Raw genomic sequence first — 23,072 nt, 5'->3', positions numbered from 1 at the left:
GCTGACTACTACAATGTAATTCTGTTAATACCAGAAGGAGAAAAGAAGGAATGGGGCAGAAGAAATATCTGAAGAAATATTTGGCTGAGAATTTTCCAAAACTAAAAATGAACACCAAACCATAGATCCAAGAAGCTCAGAGAGTATCAAGCAGGATAATTTCCTCTCCTCTACCACAAACATACACACAAACAACTGGCCATAACTGCTAAAGACTGCTAAAACAAACTGCTAAAAAAACAAAAGACAAAGTCTTGAAAGCAATGAGAGGGGAAAAAAAGACACATTACACACAGAGGAAAAAGACAACATTTACAGCAGACTTCTCATCAGAAACCAAACAAGCTAGAAGAAAATGGAGCGACACCTTTAAAATACCAGAAGAAAAAAAAAAAATCAACCCAGAATTGTACATCTAGTAAAAATATCTTTCAAAAATAAATAAATAAATACACTATCCGACAAATAAAACCAGAAAATTCTCTGCCAACAGATTTAACATGTCAAAGAAAGTTGTTTGGGCAAAATTAATATGACCAGAAATCTGACACCAGACAGAAACTTGGATCCAAAAAAGAAATGAAGAGTGCTAAAAATGGAATGCAAGATTAAAATATTCACTTTATTTTTAATTGCTTTAGATGGTAAATGGCTGAAGCAAAAATATTAGCAAAGTATTGTGTTTATTGTTTCTGTAAAGGTTATATATATGACAATGATAGCAAAAACAGGGGGAGAAATATGAAGCATATTAAAATCCTTACAATATACATGAAACAATATAATATTATTTAAAGGTAGACTTTGATCAAGTAAAGTTGTATATTATAAACACTGAAGTAACCATTAAAAAGTTTTTTCAAAAAGGTATAGTCAATAATGGAGATAAAATGGCACCACAATTAATCCAAGCAAAAAAAAAAAAGGAAAAGGAAGAAAAGAATAGCTGAACAAATAGAAAATAATTAGCAAAATGGTAGATTCTGATCCAACCAATTAACTGTGAATAGTAGAAACTCATCAGTTAAAAAGAAATTGTCAGAATGGAAAAAAAGAAAAGTACCAACTACATGCTATCCACAAAATACTTTAATATAAAGATACAGATAGGTTAAAAGTAAATGGATGAAAAAGATATACAATATAAATATTAAGCAAACAAAACTGGAGTAGTAATATTAATACTAAACAAAGGAAACTTCAGAACCAGGAATATTATCAGTAACAAAGTGAGACATTGTATGAGAAAGGTGTCAATTCACCAAGAAGACAATCCTAAATGTGTGTGCCTCTGACTAAAGAGCTTCATAATACATGAAATAAAACAAAGAGAACAGAAAGGAGAAGTAAACAAATCCACAATTACAGTTGGGAATTTCAATACTCCTCTCTCAGTAATCATAGAACAAGTAGACAGATAATTAGTAAGGTTATAGAAGACATGAACAACACTATCAATAAAATTGACCTATTTAAAATTTATGGAATACTCTACCCACAAGAGCTGAATACATTCTTCTTAAGTGCACATAAAATATTCACCAAGTTAGACCTTATTCTTGGTCATAAAACAAAGTTTAACAAATTTAAAAGAATAGAAATCATATAAATTATGTTCTCAAGTCATAACAGAATTAAAGAGCAAATCAATAACAAAAGATAACTGGAAATTTTGAAAATATGTGGAATTAATTGTAACAAATATCTAAATAACTTATGGGTCAAAAGGAAATTATAAGGAAAATTATAATTTTTTTTTTTTTTGGCCATGCCGTATGGCTCCAGGATCTTAGTTCCCCGACCAGAGATCGAATCCAAACCAGGGCCCTGGCAGTGAAAGCATTGAGTCCTAACCACTGGACTGCCCGGGAATTCCTGAAAATTATAAAATATATTAAATTGAATGAAAATAAGAACACAACATATCAAAATTTGTGGAACGCAGCTAAAGCAGTGCTTAAAGAGAAATTTACAGCAGTCTCAAAAAATGATCTAAGCGTCCACCTTAAGAAACTAGGAAAAGAGCACAAAAGGGGCATGAGAGTATTTTTTGGGGTAATGGAAATATTCTATGTATCAAGAGAGATGTGGGCTACACCAGGGTATCCACTGTCAACACTGTATAGTTAAGATTTGGGCATTTTAATATTATACATTTTCCCTTAAAATAAAAAGAACTGTATAAAAATAATCATATAGGGGGACAGAAATATAGATAATAGAAGAATGGTAGAATCTTGATAATTGTTGTAACTGAGTATTTAGGAGTTTATTAACTCTTCTTCATTTTGAAAGTTGTGGAAATTCTTCAAAACGAAACTTTTTAAAAATTAAAAATACCATTATTACTTTTTGAAAAATAAATGGAAAGTAAGTATTGAAGTAGAGAGCATAATGGGTCTTAGAACAGAAAAGGAACAGGAAAAATAACATCACTTGACATCGGATGGTGGCAGAGTAGACAAAGAAAAGAAGACCATACAAGACCTGCTATTTAACTGGATATAGATTACGAAGGAAAGGCAGGAATCAAAAATGACTCCTAGGTTTCTGGCTTTAGCAAATGGGTGGAAGATGGCACTTTTTATTCAGATGGAGAACAGTTTAGAAGGAAAGATCAGGAGTTCATTTTTGGAGATGGTAGGTCCCAGATGTCTAGGAGACATCCAAACAGAGATATCAAATAAGTAGATGAATATACTAGTCGAGACTTTAGAAGAGAGATGTGGACTAGAGATATTAACTGGGGGTTCCTGGCCCATATTTAGGATTGTAAATATGAGTAAAGCACTTAGAATGAGGTATAGTATATAGTGTTTATAGAAGGGTTCCCCTAATCAGTGTTGTTATTAATATTAATTATTATAATCATCATCCATTTAAGTAATATAAATGTATCCTCACATTAAGTATGTGTGACTTAACACAGTATGATTATCACACTTTATAGGAAAAAATAAAAAACAGGCTTGCCTGATGATGTCAGTTAAAAGTAAAGTCTGACTACAAATTTTCATTTCACTAAAAACTGTTACATCTGTTAATTCCAAAACAGTGACTGCAGAAATAATGGAGGACTGACAAAATCTCACCAATTTAATTTTCATTCTAAGTTGAACTAAAAAAATAACAAATATATAAAAATTATCTCTCAATTTTAGTTTATCACAAATTCAAAATGATTAACATATTACTAATTCTATTTCAGCCTTCAACAAACTCCAACATGATATATTATGTCCTAGATTAAAAAATAATTTGAAACTAGAGATAGAAATCTGTAATATTTCCTTTAATATAAAAAAATAACATTATCTTTGAACACAGCTAAAATGATAATTGACCAAGCCCCCTTACAAGAAAAATCTATGGCTATTCATTTCTATAATCACTCCATTTCAGAGAACTTAGGCATGATCATGAAACTGTAAAAAGCCCATTTTTCAGTGAATACAATTCAGACTAAAACTGCAAATTAAAATTGCTCTTATCAGTTCCTTTAAAGCCTTTTCTCATACATGATGAATACAATTTTGCTTAACATTATGATACTTTTACCTTAGAACTAAGTTATGAATACATTAGTTGGGAATGGAGGAATGGAATCAGGAAGGGAGGAGGAGGAAAAAACTCTTGAGATAATTTTATGTGCTAGGCACTCTTCTAAGTCATATATATATTTTTTCTGACTAAATACTCACAATAACCTTATAAAGGCAGGTATTATTATCCTCCCTATATTTTACACATGAGGAAACATTAAGCAACTTTCCAAGGACACAAAGCTGATTAAGTGGTAGATCCAAAATTCCAACTCTAACTCTATCACAGGCATCAAGGATATAACTGCAACAAACTTAGCCCTTCTCCACAAATTAATTAATTAGTTAATTAACTCTCCTGCCTCATGACCAAAAATGTCAGATTTTTATTTCTATTTTTTGGGGATGTTAAATTGACTTTCCCTGCTTTTTCAAAAGTTTTCTAAATATCAAATAACTTAAGTTGAAATGAAACCATGAGATTCAAATCTCATTCTTCTATAGCTTGCACATTATAAGAATGTGAGATATAACTGAATATACTTACTGGCAGATTTAGAAAAGTATGTATGTTTTTCATCTTGGTATGGGGGACACAGTATGATTTTTAAAAATTCTTTAATATAAGTCACTATTTTTAAAAAAAGAGTAAAATGATAATGAAACTCACGTGCACAAAATAACAAGAGAACAAGGGAATAATTCTTGGTACTGAAGACAGCATTTTAATACACGGTCATCATTGTTCTCATCGCTCAATCCATCTGCAAATTTAGTAAAAGCAACAATCAATAAGCACACTAAAAATCTGGGAACTGTATGAATAATCTAGGCCATATATACAAATCAAATCATCTAAAAGAAAGAAAACTTTTTAAATAAGAAGAGGAAGATAAGACACAACAAAAACAATGCCTTGAAAATTCTGGATCTAGAATTCAGGCAGCATATAGTTGTGGGTTTAATAAACTGATTAGTTTGCTACTATCAGTAAAATGGAATAGGATATGCCTATTAATAAACCCAACGGAAAAACTCTGATCAGTAGGTTAAATGCCATATTAGAAACCAAAAGCTACGAATCTAGTCTCAGTTCAGTCACTTAGTGACTTAACATAAGTAAATTATATGATTACATCATGCTTAAAATTAACAACTTAAAAGAGGTCTGTAAAATTATAAGCAACTGTTCTGCCAACAACAGAACCACTTTCATGTGTCTGCTTTTTCTTAAACTCTAAGCAATAACATTTAGAGAGAGATGTACAGAAGAAGGCAACACAGGCGCTAGGCAGAGAATACAAAAAGTAATTTCTAACAAATGCTAATATGTGGCTGACAGAGTGTCCTCTAGCATTCTCCAAGCCTTAAAGCATGTAGTAAGCTTGTTTTTTTGTGAAAATAATGTAATGTGTAGGAATAGGACCAAAGACAGCATTTCTTATAAGTCCTTACACTACTTGCCTCAGAACTCCCTGGGGTACTTACCCAGACCCATTTCTGGAAAAGAATCTTTGGAGCCTGGACCCAAAAATTGATTTAAGCCTTTGGCAACTCTCTTACACACTGAAATTCAAGATGTACTGGACAGTGAGACTCAACTTTGTTCCCAGATTATAACCTTTTTTCCCCTCAACTTTTAGCCTACAGTCACTTAGTCCTCTAAACTATCAAATTAGAAAATTCATTCATGCATTCAATAAATATTTATATAGGGTCTAATTTGCACCAGGTGCCTATGCTAGGTAACTGGACATTCAAAAGACAAGCTCTTTGGGATCTCACAATCTCGTGGTGAAATCTAGACAGAACTCAACTGATCTCACAGCATAAGCCTCAGGGAGACGTGATTCAGTTCTTTAATCAGACAACCAGCCAGCCAGCCAGCCATGTATTATAGCAGTCAATTTTCCTTCTTTTAGCTCACAGAGTAAATACCACAATAATGCAAAATGGGCAGCTCAAAATCACTAGTTAACTTTAGTAACTCAATTTGACCAAAAGAAGGATGTTTAAAGGCTACAGTACATGCCCTAAAGGTATCAAAGTTCAAGATTACCTGTTCTGTCATTTTTTCTAGGACACATGGGCCTGGAAGATATACCTAAAACTACAAGAATATTCATGAAATATTTTATCAACAAATATTTTTGAGCACCTGCTCAGGTACTATTCAAAAGTGAACAAAACAGACTCTGAAAACAGACTGATCTGGGTTTGAATCCCTGCTTTCCCACATACTGGACATGTAATAATGGACAAACTGCTTAACAGGATGATTAAATGAGAAAATTTATGAAACACTTGGCCCAATATATGCTTATATCATGTGTTCCTTAAGTAGCATATATTTATTACTTAAGACTCAGCTTAAATGGCACTTCAACAGCAACAACCTCTACTCACATTCAACACCAAAATAAATTCTGTATAAATTATAGTTAATATGATTTTTAACATTTAATAGAATTAAAGCTTCTCAACAGCAGGCCTCGTATGTCTCATTCACTGCTGCAGCCTCAACACTTAGAAGTGTCTGGTACAAATATTTGGCAGATAAATGATTCAACAAAAATATAATAAAAGAAAATATAAAAATGATGGAATAAATGTCTCATGTGGGAGGTGTCAGATAACTTTATTTTTGCTTTTAATTATTTTTACCTAATTATAAAAATAAAATAATTATAGAAAATCTGGAAAATTCAGCAAATATTAAGAAAATTAAAATAACTCATAATTCCATCAGCTCAATATTACCAATATCCACCATCTATAAGTATACATGCATAATCTGAGAAATTTGGGATTGTACTTCATATTCTTTTAAATCTTATTTTTGTTTTTTATTCTTTTTGCAAGTTAAAGTGAGTCTATTAGTGTCAGCCCTAATCCAATAGGACTTAGTATTCTTATTAAAAAGGGGAAAATTGGAGACAGACGTGCACAGAGAGAAGACGATGTGAATAGACATAGGGAGAAGATGGCCATCTATAAGACAGGAAGAGCAGTTTGGAACAGATCTTTCTCTCAAAGCCCTCAGAAGGAAACAACCCTGCTGACACACTGATTTTAGACTCCTAGCCTTCAGAACTGAGACAAATTTCTAAGTGTTTTTTTGTATTAATTTTTTATAGATTCCATATATAAGTGATGTCATATGATATTTGTTTTTCTCTAACTTAATCTAAGAAATTTGGGATTGCACTTTATATTCTTTTAAATCTTATTTTAATATCACACATCATTAACGTTTTTCAAAATACAATATTCTCTCATATGACTACATCATTATACGTAACTTCTACAACTGTTAGACAGATTGTTTCCAATTTTTTTGCTGCATAAATCATGCTGTGATGAACATTATTTATATAAACCACTGTGAGCATCTCTGATTATTTCTTTAAAATAATTTCTAGAAAGAGAACCATCTCTTTTGGCTTCTTAATACACACTAATAAATTGCTCTCCTGAAAAGTTACTAATTTATATTCCCAATGCACTGAGCACTGTGTTCCTATCAAGTGCTGGGAAGGAGCAGCTTTCTAAACATAGAAGCAATAAAAAAAAAAAAAACAAAGGAAAAAGTGAAAGATATAAACTAAAACTTTATACATAAGAAATTAACAATATTAAAAATAGCAAACAGGAAAATATTTGCCTTGAACAAAGGACTGACTAGTTGTACTTCTTTTGTGAATTACCTATTAATAACCTATGTCCATTTAGGGGAAAGGGATTTTTAGTTTTTCTAATCAATCTGTATAACCTTCTCATGTAAAAGGACACAAAAGAATTATCGCCTATTCCAGACCATAAATCATTAAGTAATATATTAGCTCAACCAATCTTCACAACCATTTTTTTCAGGGAGAGGTCATTTCCCCCCATTTCATTTACTCCGTTTCCTCACCTTCAACTTTCCCTAGGTCAGCTTATAAACCCAGGTCAATCACATTTCAAATCCTATTCTCTTCTCACCATAATGCATACTACATCAAATAAACACAATTTTGAAAAGAGTAAGGACAACACTAAAATTATGGTCAACTAAGGCTATTTTAACATGGACTATCTGCATTCAATTTGTGGCATTTTTCTTTTTTTTAATGGAAAATGCTTGTCTAAAAAAATACATTGTTATAATACTGTGATTACGTAAAAGATAATAATACAGCAAGATAAGCAATTATTAGAGTTAGTGGCAAATGTGCTCGACAGATGTAAAGTGTAAAGACTGTTTTGTTCTTGCTTTTCTCCAAGCAAGTACTTTAATTTCACTCAATAATCCTGAATTAAGTTTTTACATAAGAATTTCAATTTACCATTAGAATATAAAATATAATTTTATTATGATAAAAGTGACTAAGGATATTTCTAAAGGATATCATAAAATCACTATCAACAGAATAAATGTTACATTAGATTTTATATAAAGAATGTTTTAAATAATCAGTTTGACAGATAACAATGATACAGTGAAACACATAAAGGATTTATCTGACACAGACAATTACACAAATAATCTATCTACAACCTTACAACTAAAAGTGCAATTTAACAAAACAAAGATCAAATAATATCAATTTAAGCTTTAAAGTGAAATATGGATATCAAGGAAGACCCAGAAATCGAAGCAGCACAGAAGTTTGAGACCACTACTATGATTTATCCTCCTTAATAACCCAAAAAGCATAGACTGAAGAAGTCAAAGTATCAAAAAAGCACATAAAAATGGAAAAATCAAAAGAAACATAACAAGAATCAATAAATAATAAATGTGGCCAAAATATCTATTCTAAAATTAGCTCTTCTAAAATAAGTCTCAAAGTCAATCTACTGAAGGGACAGATATTCCATTTAGGACAAGTTCTTAACATCTCTATGTCTCAATTTCCTCATCAATAAAATGGATCTAATAAGAATTTATCTTCCACAAGTACTATAAGGTTTGAACGAGATATTAGCTGTAAAGCACTTAGAAAAAGGTCTGGAGAGTAATGGCCATGTTGTCTATTATTATCATCATCTATATAATTATATAATAAAACACAATTTGTATCAACTAACAAAGAAAAACAATAAAAGGTTAAGAGTAAAAAAAAATTCCCACCTCTTCTTAAGGATCGGGGTTTTACTGAAATGATGGTTTAGATCAGAGGTTTTGTTAACTGCATGGCTGTTTTTTTAAAAAGTCCTATCTGTTAGCAATACATACCAAAGTACTACAGGAGTTCCAGGAGTTGGGGGAGAAGGGGAAAAGGAAATGAGAGAATAAACAAGAATGACAAAATGTTGAGAATCACTGAAAATGAGTGAGAGGTACATAGGGATTCATTATTATATTATATTATATTACACTGCATTTGAAAGTTTTCATAACGGAAAGTAAAAAAAAAAAAAGACCATCTAAGGTGTTCAATTTAATATGTTTTTAATTTTAATATTTTTAATATTTTCTTAACTCTAATAAGTGATTTTTTTTAGTGGTTTCCTTTAAAAGCTCTTAAACAGCACATGATGTTCCTACTCAAAATGCATAAGCATTGTATTTAGAATATACTAAGAGCTAATAAATATTTGTAAAGAGAATAAATAAAGAAATTAATGGGAGAGGCCCTTTTTCTTCAAAGATTTAAGACTAAACAGCTGTGCCAAAAGTCTTCTCAGGGTTAATTTCGTGATTAGATTCATCTAAAGATGAATTATTTCATATCCTATAGTAAATATGGATACAGTAGACAACATAAATCCATATTTAAAATAAGATAAATCTACATATACAAATATTTCTGAGTTGGAAAGAAACCAATTTTTAAAGAATGAAATATATCCTCTAAATGTATGTATAAACTCTGCAGAGGCAACAGTGTTGCTTTACACACAGATCTTTTTCCAAATAGTTATATAAAACATGAAGAACAAGGGGTGGGATAGGGAGGGTGGGAGGGAGACACAAGTGGGAGGAGATATGGGGATATATGTATATGTATAGCTGATTCACTTTGTTAGAAAGCAGAAACTAGCACACCGCTGTAAAGCAATTATACTCCAATAAAGATGTTAAAAAAAAATTAAAAAATAAAATAAAAACATGGGGGCTTCCCTGGTGGCGCAGTTGTTGAGAGTCCGCCTGCCGATGCAGGGATCCCACATGCCGCGGAGCAACTGGGCCTGTGAGCCAGAATTACTGAGCCTGCATGTGTGATGAAGAGTGACCCCCGCTTGCCACAACTAGAGAAAGCCCTTGCACAGAAACGAAGACCCAACACAGTTATAAATAAATTAATTAATTTAAAAAAATTGTATAAAAAATATAAAAACATGAAGAACATACTTAGGTTCTAAGATTTTTAAATGACTAAAAAAAAAAACTAATATGGAAAAAAATCAGGAGAAAATCTATAGACCTCTATAATAAAAATACCTCCTTATTACAGGTTGTGACAAACGAGAGGAAAACAATGCCTGCCTCTGCATTATATTAACTGCATGCAGTGATGATTAGAAACATAGATCACTTAGTGGCCTCATCACTCAACATGGTATTTTAAAAAAAGAATCCAAAGTACTATAATATAGACAACTATGCATACAGAACTATACAGTCAGTCTCTGTGAAATATGGACATAACCTAAGAAGGTCTAGGAGAAGCAGAAAATAAAAATCAAAGGCCTCCAAACCAAGCCTAACAGAATATGCCAAAGCATCACTATGCCCTGCCATTTCACACTGTAATACTGTTAATTTTTTTTAAAGTTCTGCACCATTTCCCTTCATTAATGAGTCAGCGTCCAAACAAATCTTAATCAAGAAGCACCCTAAGAGAACAATACTTACAAAGTTTTTGAGATGCAAGTTGTATTGACTGACCCCATAGCTTTCTATCTTGATTTTTGAGACCGTCATTGATGAAATGAACGGCAGGTATAGCTTTGTGCTGGGCACGTTTCAGTAATTTTCCTGCCTTCATACGATCCAGCTCTTGCACAACAACCCAGGGAATTATTAACACAAGCCTGTCAAAGCCTAAAAAATAAAAAGATTTCTTAGATGTCAACAAATATGTATTGAGCTACTAAATCAAACTGCTATAGGAGAATTAAAAGTTTTAAAGAAATTCACAATCTGAATGAAGAGATAATAGATAAAAATAGGAACTAAAACCAGATATAAGTGTCAAGAGAATGTTACAAAAATAAATACTACTGGAAATCACAAAAGAGTAAGTTTAGAAGCTAGGTTAACGTGTAAAGGCTTTTTTTTTTTTTAACTTAAGTTGATTATGCTTCACGTATATGTACACACACATACTTAATAACATATCCAAATGGAAATAAGTTTGTGGGGGGGGGAACCCACATCACTGTTCATATAAAGTACCAACTCAAATAAGAAAATCAGAATCGGTAAATATGTTCTATAAATACCTGAGATTTCTGTTGTCTTCAAAATTCTAACAAATTTGAGATGATTCATCAGTATATTTGTGTCAACAACAATTAAAAGCTTTTTGTCTGAAGCAGTATTTGCTAAAGAAAAAGAGCAAAGTGAGGATTTCATGACATTTGATAACAGACTTGTATAATAACTACAATTTTGGTATCACAGAACTTTGATAGCATTCTTAAGGCAGTACTTTAGACAATAAAAACAAAAATGCATTTACTCCAATTCTTAAGAGAAAGAACAGTAATCAGTGTTTAATTATCCACCAATAGAATATTGTATATTGCTTACGGGTGGATTTTAAATCATAAATTAACTTGCACCAGCAGTAACTATGTTGCCAAACCCTGTACTCGATCACTGGTAGTTATGTACTTAGGAATCATAAGCTAATTTTAATGTACTCTGAAATATAACTGAAAAAACAAATATATGTAAATGAAAGAAAAAAGATAATACTAGCACTGTTATTTCATAGGGTCATGTGAGGAACAGATAAGTTGATGCATAGGAAAACACTTAATAAATTGAAAAATGCAATGTGAATGTAACATAGCATTACTATTTTTACAAATACAATTCAAAACAGTATACTAACATATTTTGGGTAATATCTATCATTATCTTCTCCAAGGAGTGAGAATAATCACAATTTTACTATATAAATAAGAAATCCATGAATATAATACCTTTGAGCAATTTGCATTATTTCTGATCAGTGTTTACAAAGCTGAAATTGTTAAAAGTTATGATTAAGAGCAAAAATAAAAGACAGCTCATAACTCTGATTACTGCCCCTTGGCAAAAGGTGAAAGAGAAAATATGTCTAACTGCCTAATAATGTGAGATATATAAAGCAAATGATGGTAAGACAAACCTTAGACCTGATTCCTGTAGCTAAAAGAAATATACTTTATTATTTCAAATAAGCACATTTTAACATTTTTCCTCTAAATATTATAAAAATTGAATGTCGGCACATTAATTCTTAAGAAAACATAGGAGATCATAAAACTGTCATATGCATATAGGATATACCAGAAGAGGAATGTACATCATCTTCCACCAAGTCAATCTCCATACTTGTTAACTCTCCAGAAGGTGGAACCACAGTTAAATCCACACTTTTTCCCACACGTGCAGCGTGAAGCTCTTCTACAATCTGCATCTAAATTGCAAAAGACCCGCAGCAAAATATTTTGAATTAGTTTCTCTGCAGATTAGTAAGAGAAAAAAGCAATTAATTCTTAATTCACTTAATATGAGATAGTTTGTGGAAAGAAAAATATTTACAAAAATATGAAAGCCACATGATAAAAGAATACAGATTTATAAACATACACAAGGTTTCTAATATAGCTCTTCTCTTCTTACTTTATTATTTCTACAACCTTAGACAAGCATATTATTTAACAACCATGGGTCTCAGTTTGTCTACACAATAGGAATATTAAATATCTGTATCCTTTTAGTATTTTTCGTAAGGATTAAATGAAATAATGTGAAGAACCTCACACAGAGCCTAGTACAAAACAGACTTCCAAAACAAGTTAATTCTCATTCCCATTCTCACTTCAAAGTATTTTAGGAGCCAAATATGTTTTTATCTGGATGATGAGCACTTTTCCTAAGATTTCTAAGATTGTTTATGAACCATCAAAAACTGAAATCCAGATCTTAATACCCTTCTCACTTCAGGGAAGTAGTTCCCTGATGTATTCTGATGCAAAGAAATTAAAGTATAATCTAACTTTAGAGCAGAGGTGAGAAATCTTTCTTCTCTCAAGGGGCATTGACCCAAAAGACATAAAAGTATAACTGACTGTCACAAATAAAAAGCAATCAGTATGGTTTTAAAGTCTCCTTTAAATAGAAAAACACAAAGTGTTCTATGAATCTAATTTTAATTTAGAAGCAGGGAAGATAAAATTGTATGCAATAATTCTATGAGGTTCAACCAGGAGATTCTAGCTGAGAAATGAAGCAACAGGTAAAAAATAAATGTATGTGCCCTCATTTTCTTTGAAGAAATGTCCATCTTGTTGCTAATTAGAAAAATGAGGCAAAACATGCTAATATCATACTGCATTTTGGCAAGCCAAGGCATAAGCATGCAAAAACATAACATTAATTTAAAATTCATGTAACTTGTGGGCCACAGGCTCCATGCTCTTTATTCAAAACAGATTAGAGGGGCTTCCCTGGTGGCGCAGTGGTTGAGAATCTGCCTGCCAATGCAGGGGACACGGGTTCAAGCCCTGGTCTGGGAAGATCCCACATGCCGTGGAGCAAGTGGGCCCATAAGCCACAACTACTGAGCCTGCGCATCTGGAGCCTGTGCTCCGCAACAAGAGAGGCCACGACAGCAAGAGACCCACGCACCGCAATGAAGAGTGGCCCCCGCTCGCTGCAACTAGAGAAAGCCTTCGCACAGAAACGAAGACCCAACACAGCCAAAAATAAATAAATTAATTAATTAATTAAAAAAAAAAGATACTCTGTCAAAACAGATTAGAGGTTATTAGAAAAAAAGCCCAAAAGGTGATAAAGTAAATGTAAATACTTCTCCAAACAGTTTTTCATGGCTTCATAAAAACTTACGTATTGAATTAGGCAGTGACATCACTGTTATTTTCATACTATCAAGGTTTTTATACTCATTATATTTTATTGAAATAGGAACCTTTGACTTAATTTCATTAAAAATATTCAGAGTAAATAAATATATCAGTAACCTCTTGATCTGTATCTTGAATACTTTCAAGTGACACTGAAGAACACGGTGCTTCAAAACTCTGAAATGAAAAGTAATTTTATTAGTTACGAAGCATATACCTAGAGTAAGGTTTTTCAACCTTAGCACTACTGACATTTGGGATCAGGTAATTCTTTGTTTTGGGGGCTATCCTATGCGTTGTAGGATGTTTAGAAGTATCTCTTCCCTCTACCCACTAGATATCTACCCACTCCCAACCTTGACAATCAAAAATGTCTCCATTCCTTTGCCCAAGCAATTTCAGTGGAGTAATAGAGATAAAATCTGATTGTAAATAGAGTTGAAGAGAAAAGGATTTATACTTCAGTTTAAAGACAAGAAAACTATGCTGTTTGGGGGTACATACTTAAACAGTCACAATAAAAAGAAAAACAATGAACTGAAAAAAAAAAAATGTCTCCATCAAGTCAGTTGCCAAATGCCCTCCTAAGAGGCAAAACTGCCCCCAGATGAAAAATTGCCCCTAGAATAGAAAAGCCTCATTCTATTAAGTTATGAAACATAGTAGAAATTCTTTAGGGTTTACTCATCTATATATATACATTCCTAAAAATACTCGTATTCTAGGATAAAACATGTCACCCTAAGAAACACAACAACCATGGCAAAGGTAAAAAGAGCTGGCCTTCGGTGGTGGGAAATTTTTATCCAGGAGTAAGTAAGCCATTTATAAAAGTGACATGACAAAACAAAGGGAACTTGAAGATTATTATATGGCTGAGGGAGGAAAAGCTGAAAAATGTTATCATTTATGGGTGTTTTATTTTTTGTCTCCTAGCAAAGATTGAAAATCTCAATTTTTCACTGGCACTTTTGGTGAGTGGATGAGACTTACTCAACCCTACATACAGGTGACAAGGAACTCAGCAAAAGCCACTACTAAACGAAATCATCTTCTAAGAATTCTCCAAGCACCAAACTCACAGGTATTTTACAAGACACTGTATAAAAATTACAGACCCTCTTTAAACAAGTGTATCATATGTTGCTTTATTGGGAATTCAGCTTCTACCCAAACTACCTAACATCAGTCTTCACCGGATACAACAACACCACATACATCACACACGTAGGCCCATTATAGCTTTACTATTCCATGACCCTGGGTTTTATAATGCCTTTTCTACCTGACTTTAAATCTCACTAGAGCTTTAGGTTCTTTTCAGCTAAGGAGTGCCAACCAAGCTAGAGATTATTATAGAACTTCCTGAAACTCGTGACATTTGAAGTCTTTTCATTCTTTTACTATTACCCTTCACTCTCGTTGATCACAGGTCACTTTCAGTGGTTTCAATAAATTTTCTGTTACCTCCAAATCCAGAAAAGTTCGTGTCAGTTGTCCTGGAAAACCTCCTCCTTATTATAAAAGAAAGTCTTAGTGGGTGTTAAATGTTTGCCTTCCCCTACCATGCTTTATTAAATACATGGACCTGGATAAAGCCTTCCCTAGAGATGACAAAAGGGAATAACAATAATGATGGTATAAATGGTTTTATCTGCTAGAGTGATTCCAAACTAAAAACCTGATTATACTGCTTCCCTGACTACATTTCAATGGCTCTGTACTATCTACAAGATAAAAAACCACCTTTCCCATGAGAGATAAAGAAATCCATTTTCTGGACCCTCGCTTCCTCCCCAACTTCCTCTTCTATAGACTCTCTACACAACTCAAGGCAAAATGAACAACTTAAGTGCCCACGTAGGCTCTTGCCATGCAATTTCGTAACTCTGGGCCATTACACAACTGGCCCTCTCCCCTGACAGGACAACACTTCTATTCTTTGCTCTACACATTTTTCAATACCAAGCTTAAGAACCTCCACCTTAATAAGCCCTTCCTTAACTCACTCCCAAATTTATACTAATACCAGCCAAATTCCTAGGGCTCTAATATTTACTTCACTGTATTTGCAATTGTATTTGTTTACTAATCTACCTCCCTGGGAACTTCTTGAGGGTAAAAAGCATCTTATTCATCTCTAAATGCCTAGAACCTAACACATAATAGGTATCTTTAATTAATGTTTGATAAACTGATGAATCTCTACCCCACAGGCTCGTAAGAATTAAGTGGGATACCACTTATAAAAGTGGCCTATAAACCACAAATCTCTAGAACATTAGTTAGCAATGGTGAGGGGATGGTGCAAACTGAGAAGGGTCTGTATCAAAGGACGATAAAACCTAAGAAACAAAATAAGTCACTTTCTCCTAGGAAAGCATAACAGGATTACTAAATCCAGAAAATACAGTTATTTCTTTGTAAAGTACACTCATTATTTTAGGAAGATAATTATCTACTGAGGAATATATGAGGAAAACAAAACAACAAATATAATATTAAGATGATTAGCTTCTGTCAATAATATGCTAAAGATAATATATTCAAGGTAAGAACAATATTTACTTGCTGCTCCTGTGTCTACATGACTTTGAGTCAGATAAGACTGCTATCAAGGGAATATAAAGAGTTTTAATTCCAATAACTGAAAAGTAATCATGCAAAAATTGCTTCCCCTACAACTTAATATTCATGCTATGTACCTCTTTTGGTTTGTGTAGCAATTCTACACAGAGAGCAAAAAAACCTGTAAGATGCAGTGCAGGGATTTCTCATACTGTTCCTCAGATGTACAGCACGAGGGGAACACCAAACAATGATACAAAGATGTTGTACTGGAAAATTCAGATTCAGATGTTGATACTGGAAAATTCAGATTCCTTGCTTGCATGCTACTCTACAGAACTGGTTACAGAGCACAAGAAGAAAACTGTAGCTTTCCTTTAAGAAAGCAATAAAAAGAACAGACTCAATTCTTTCCTTCTTTGGACTCCTTCAAGTTCAGTGAACAAAGAGTACTCTCTCTCAAGCTCTTCTGGCCTCCCTAGTTACAATTCCTACATTTTTCAAAGGAAGTTATCTTATACTACACTCTGTAGTCTTGATTCCTAAAAGTAGGTAGGCTCCACCACCACCTGTTTTTAAGCAGTCTCTAAATTTCAGAACTTCTGAAGTTCCAAAGTTCTAAAAGTTGTCTTAAAGGTATCAATAAATAATTTTATTTGCCATAGAAACAAGGCTGTAGCAATTAGGTTCTCAAATTAGTCCACAAATGCTGACTTATTACATAATTTAGAAGCAAAACAAGATATGCCAAGCTTTCTAGCCTGGATCTCTGTACACACAGTTCCCTTTGCCTGGAACATCCCTGCTTCTCCCATCTCACTCCATCTTGTCTGCACGTGAATAACTCCTATTCAATCCTCAGTTCTCAGTTTACTTGTTATCCCCTCCAGTAAACCTTCCTGAATTAATCCCTCCACGGTGCACCAAGGCCATGTTAATCCCCTGCTGTGTATTCCCATATTAGGTGAAAGTACTGATCAGACCTGAGGTGGCTGTTTCTGTGTCTCCTCATATTAAGTAAGTCTCTGAAAAGAAAGACAGTGATTGTGGTGCCTGGCATATAGGGCATTCAAAAAAAAATTTGTTAAACGAATAGCTATTTGGAATAATAAGCCCTGGATGTTCTATAGTTCCTGGAGTTAGAGAAGAGCCTAAGACTGTCACAGTGCTTTTCTGATAGAACGATCTATAATGGCTTCTTTCTATATTTTTACACATTCCCTCTTATTTTGGATCCTTGATACTTGCCAGGATAGCCTCCTAAGGAAGTTGGAATTATCGTGGTAAAATAAAAGAATCAACATTATCTTCCTGACTAAATAGAATCAGCTCTCTATGATCATTATCTATAATAGAAACAACACAAACCTAAGTACATTAAAACTCTTTGCTAAAGCCTATATTCATTTTGCACTACCTTACCTTGGTTAGGTTTTCACTAGAACTTGAATCATTACTTCTTTGATGCTCATGATATTTTCCTTCCCACTCACGAACAGTCTGCTTATACGTGGAATCTGAAAATAAATGTTCACTTTTGTGCCTTGTCAAATTTAACGAAAACTGGGAGCCTTCCAGGCATTCTTTTTTCTCCTGCTTGGTCTTTAACGTGTTAGAATCTAAACTGAAGACATCTTCTTCTACAAGCTTCTGAAGGGTTTCACAGGATTCTCCTAGGATTTTGAAATTGATCATTCTTCTTCTAGATTCAAGGGGTTCCTTAATTATCTTGTTGGACTTACAATACTGAGAAAATTGGATTCTCTTGCATTTCTCCAAAACATATTTTTCACAACTGTCTCTAAATTTATTGTACCTTTCTTTCTTGAGTTCCTTCATCTTCTTCCTCTGAGCAAGTAGATGAGGCCATTTTTTTTCACTTGCCTGGCCTTCAGCTTTAGGTCTCACATCTTTGGCAATCTTAGGACTGCTAAAGTTTTTAATTCCATGGTCCAGCTCACTCTTAACATTTGTCAATTTAATATCTTTAACTTTAAAATCTACACATTTACTTATACCATTTTTAGTTCCATTTGAAGAAGGACTCTGAGAAGTAATTTGATTATCATTTGAGTATGATGTTTCTTGGAGTTTAGCAAGTCCTTGGGATGAAGAACTAATTTTTGGTCTCTTTCTTGGAGTGTCAGTTTCTACATTCAGTCTGTAAAGCAGCACAGAAAACTAGGTTACATTACAATTGTACCTGATAATATGTAATATTGCACTGTATCATTTTAGTGAGGAAGTGAAAGAACTGGCCTGATAGGAACTTCATAAAAAGTAAGAAATGGCTACATTAAGAATGAAGTGGAAAGGATTACTCAACAAACGGTTATTGGAAGAACTGGTTTGCTATTTGGAAAAAACCCCACAAACGTACAGCTTTATATAATACCAGATGGTATAATTTCAAACAGATTAAACACTTAAGTGCAAAATAATTATTATTTCCATAACTGCTCTACTTCATATTAAATACTTAAAAACCACAGGGGAAAAAGGGAATATTTATCTGATTTCTTAATAGAGAACTTCCTAAACTTAATAGCAGTGGGAAAAATCACAAAGGAAAACAGTAAACATAAATGACTATTTACTTTAAAACTTTAGCATATTAAAAAATAATAAAATTAAAATAACTTGGAAATGGTATTTACTACACATGTGACAGCTTATTAGCCTTAGTAAATAAAAAGCTCATCAAAAAGTACTAAGGGCTTCCCTGGTGGCGCAGTGGTTGAGAGTCCGCCTGCCGATGCAGGGGACACGGGTTCGTGCCCCAGTCTGGGAAGATCCCACATGCTGCGGAGCAGCTAGGACCGTGAGCCATGGCCACTGAGCCTGTGCGTCCGGAACCTGTGCTCCGCAATGGGAGAGGCCACAACAGTGAGAGGCCCGTGTACCGCAAAAAAAAAAAAAAAGTACTAAGACTCTAAACAAACATATGGACACCAAGGGGGGAAAGTGGTGGGGCAGGGGTAGTGGTGGGATGAATTGGGAGATTGGGATTGACATATATACATTAGTATGTATAAAATGGATAACTAATAAGAACCTGCTGTATAAAAAAATAAAATAAAATTCAAAAAATAAAGTACTAAGACTCTAGAATAAGGCATAAACAGAAAATTAATGAAAGAGAAAAAGGGAATAGCTAATAAACACTTTGGGGAAAAAAGTCTGACTTCCCTAGAAGTCACAGACATGCTAATTACAACATACCATTTTCTTCTATCAAATTAGCAAAGATTTTTAAATAACATTAAACACCAGCAAGAAATTGTAAAATGGACCCTCTCATATGTTGCTAGTAGAAATGCAAAATGATTTAACAGTTACACAAAGGAATCTGACAATATAATTAAGAATTCTAAAAATGTTCTTATCCTTTGACTTCTTAGTAATTCGCACTTCAGAAATTCTATACAAAGGAGGAAAAAAAGCAGAAATGGACTAAAAAATAATAACAGCAAGATATTCAATTCAGGGCTATTTATAAGAGGAAAAAATCAGGTACGAGATAAATGCTAAAATTTTTGAAATGACTAAAAAACATGTCATTCTAGCGAATATGATAGAGTGTCACAGTCATTTCAAATGATGTTTATGAAAAGTTTTCAATGACATAACGAAACATATTGATATAATATTAAGCAGAGAACAAGTAGGGTACAAATCTCTATACATAATGTGGTCTCAACAGTTTTCTAGCATAGTAAAAAAGCTAGAAAGAAATGTGCTAAAAACTTTTAGAAGCAGCAATAGCTAGAAGTGATAACATTTTCCTGCTTAATAAAACTAGATACTACTTTGTAGTCAGAAAGAAAGGGGAAAAAAATTCAAGGAACCACAATCCGTTAATTTATATCAGTAAATCCTTAAGTGCCTTTTAAGTACCTGTCACTCTGCCGGGCACTGGGAGGCAGCGGAGGACATAACAAATACAGTCCGTACCCGCAATTAATTTACCGTCCAGCAAGGGAGAAAGAGATGGTAAATAAGTGACTTTTCAAATAATTAATTATGCAAGAGCAAACTATAAACATCTCAGAGTTTCTATAGGAGTTTCACCTGAGTCTTCATCTGGTTTTACATTCTTTACTATCTCTTTCTACAAAAAGACTGCCTAACATTATTTATCTGTTAATAAGTAGCAATAAAACAAAACTTTAATAGGACCCTAGCTTGACACTTAATAGTATATCATATAAGACATCAACTGCATTAAAGAAAAATCAGAAAAACAACAAACAAAAGAAAAATTTTAACAGGACCCTGTAGTTTTCTGAGCAGTTTAAAATTCCTATTTTATTTTTTTCTTCACAACGGCCCTGTACTGCATATATCACAGCAATCTATGCACCATGGTCCATATGGTCATAATTAATAAAAACTCAGCATTATAATACCTTTTAAAAGACCAACAAAATTAAATCTTAGAAGTTACCTCTTATCAACTAGTTTTGCAAAATGCTATATTGTGATAATGTAGTTGTATATTTGCAACCCAAAATACTAAAGTTCTGAGATCTTTTTAGACATGTTAGACATATAGCAAATACTTATTTTTTATGAATGACTTAAGCATAAACTCAGTATCAGCTGAAGCTAAATATCACCATCCTAGATTGAACTCTTGTGATACAAAAATAAATGTGAAATCTTGTCAAAAATTTAATTGTTATAATTAGATTATTTTAAAATTTAGTAAGCAAGGTTTTATTTTAATTTTTTTGGCCATGCCATGCAGCATGTGGGGTCTTAGTTCCCTGACCAGGGATCGAACCCATGTCCCCTGCAGTGGAAGCACGGAGTTTTAGCCACTGGACCACCAGGGAAGTCCCAAAATTTAGTAACCAATGTTTTAAAACATGATATACAGCAAGAAAAATAATTGCTCAACATTACCAGTGGCTAGATTACTCCATTAGCCATCATAATGCACATTTAGGATATTAAATCACATACTTACTTTCAACTTAGGTCAAATGAAGAATAAAGTACTTTTTGGTTAATTCTGCCAATAATGGGTACTGCTGATGGCAATAGTACCATCTCTCTAATACTAACTGAGATAAAACTTATCTCCTTTTCAACTCCTAGACTTAAAGATTTGGCCAATGGTTATGATGCAATTTTTATTGAAGAAATCCCACAAACTGTGTGCAACCTGACGAAATGCTTTCTGAATATTTTCAAGAGACTGCTGCCTTTGCTTATATTTTTATTGCTAATAAATTCAACCAAGGATCTGGAATTGTGGTAACAATACAATGTAACTGGCTTTCAGCATGACAAAATTCTCTCTGATTTTCCACCTACATCTCAGCTTTCAATGTTTGCACATCAATTTCGGGACCTTTCCTGTAGTTGAATAGGGAGATCTTTTCAGAAGATGCCATGTATCATAAAGAAATATTTATAACCTTAAGGCAAATAAGTTTGTTTACTACTCCAGGAAGTAAACACAATCTCAAATGAATCATTTTCTCTGCAAGCAACCAATGGTCATGAGAAATCCCGCATTACTGATATTGATATCTACTAAGCACAGTATTACAGCTTTCTTTTGTCCAATCAACGTTTCAAATATATATCACATTGTTTAAATGCACGACAAGGTCATTCTGAAGTATATTGTATGCTGTATACTTGTCTTTGACAAAAGAAAATTTCACTACGAGTTACATCTAAACTACTCACCAACATCTGAAAGTAAATAATCAGAGATTAACAATAAATCTAGATGCTTTGCACTGTTCATGTTACTGATATTGTTACCCTGATTAGATATGGTAATAACTCACACAATAGCATGGTCATTGATCACACTTGGGTTCAGAGATACAGAAATGTCATTGAATAAGACATTCAACTATTCAGTGATGCAAGGGCTGAAGCCAAGGAGCAGATTTTGAGTAAATACTGACACCAAGTTGAACTTCATTGCATCCTTAGAATAATTTTGATCCTATTCTCAAAATAACTCAACATTATTTTTTCCTCTTCCCAGAGACTATATGAATAAGTCCAAGGGGGTTGAGTATATAGATCAGAACTCCATTTACACTCTTATACATGGATATAAAATCAAGGCTAGAAAATGTGTTCTTAAGCAAAAGGTAACTAGTGAAAAATCAGGCAGTGTTTTCAAACTTAAAATTTTTTTAAAAAACCAGATACTAGTACAAAGGCATTAAAAATCTGAAAAATTTAGAAAGTGATAGTCAATATAACATGAAATTTGTGACAGAGTATACTTCAACAGATAATAATATAGAGACGAAGATTCACAAAAAAAAAGAAGATGATCCAAAAGAAAAACTGAAAAAGAGTCAGAGGCAAGCTGATTTTTTGATTTTAGCAAACATTAACTGAGCTTGTCAGGGAAGCAAAAGTTTTATTCATAGATTTAATGCCACTTTAATTGTTTTCCTGTAACTCCTTATTTTCAGAGAAACTTTGATCTTACCAACTTTTATCATGCATTATACTTTTTATACTTATTTACCCCCATTAGTGGCAAGAATTCCTTCACCACAAAATTCTCTGAATTTTTTATCCAAAGAACACAGAAAACTAAGGAGAAATAATCTCCATTATTTCTAACACTATTCCCCAAGTTCTCTAGTTGTAGCCATAACCTGTTTTTAATTAACGTGGTTTTAGACCCTTACCAATTCAATAAGTTACATATTCTCTTTGTGGGTAATATGCAAAGATAATTTATCCAAAATTATTAAATCAGCCTCATAACCCCTTCCATTACTATATATAATGAAGTTATATATCTTATAAGGGTGCATCAAAATCAAATTATTTGAGATAAAAATTTACATTTTATTTGAAAGTAGTATTTACATAGCATAGAATTCTGATAGACTTTTCATT

General features: G+C 33.0%; 1 protein-coding gene across 8 annotated transcripts in view; it reads right to left on the bottom strand.

Annotated features, from left to right (window-relative positions):
- SWT1 (SWT1 RNA endoribonuclease homolog) overlaps window positions 1-23,072 on the bottom strand; it is a 104,314-nt gene that overhangs the window by 74,914 nt on the left and 6,328 nt on the right. For all 8 annotated transcript variants that reach the window (XR_010941255.1, XR_010941254.1, XM_067728913.1 and 5 more), the window contains 6 exons: window positions 17,604-18,342; window positions 13,731-13,790; window positions 12,034-12,163; window positions 10,977-11,078; window positions 10,387-10,575; window positions 4,213-4,306 (listed from right to left, as the gene is read on the bottom strand). Coding sequence is in view for 6 of the 8 variants with exons in the window: in XM_067728913.1 (XP_067585014.1) it covers window positions 4,213-4,306; window positions 10,387-10,575; window positions 10,977-11,078; window positions 12,034-12,163; window positions 13,731-13,790; window positions 17,604-18,342 (1,314 nt within the window). In the remaining 2 variants the exon portion in view is untranslated. The remainder of the gene's footprint in view (window positions 1-4,212; window positions 4,307-10,386; window positions 10,576-10,976; window positions 11,079-12,033; window positions 12,164-13,730; window positions 13,791-17,603; window positions 18,343-23,072) is intronic.

This window comes from Pseudorca crassidens, chromosome 2 (genome assembly GCF_039906515.1).
Source record: "Pseudorca crassidens isolate mPseCra1 chromosome 2, mPseCra1.hap1, whole genome shotgun sequence".
NCBI lineage: Eukaryota > Metazoa > Chordata > Mammalia > Artiodactyla > Delphinidae > Pseudorca > Pseudorca crassidens.
The sequence above is the reverse complement of the archived record's forward strand: the minus strand, read 5'-3'. Positions and strand labels throughout refer to the sequence as shown.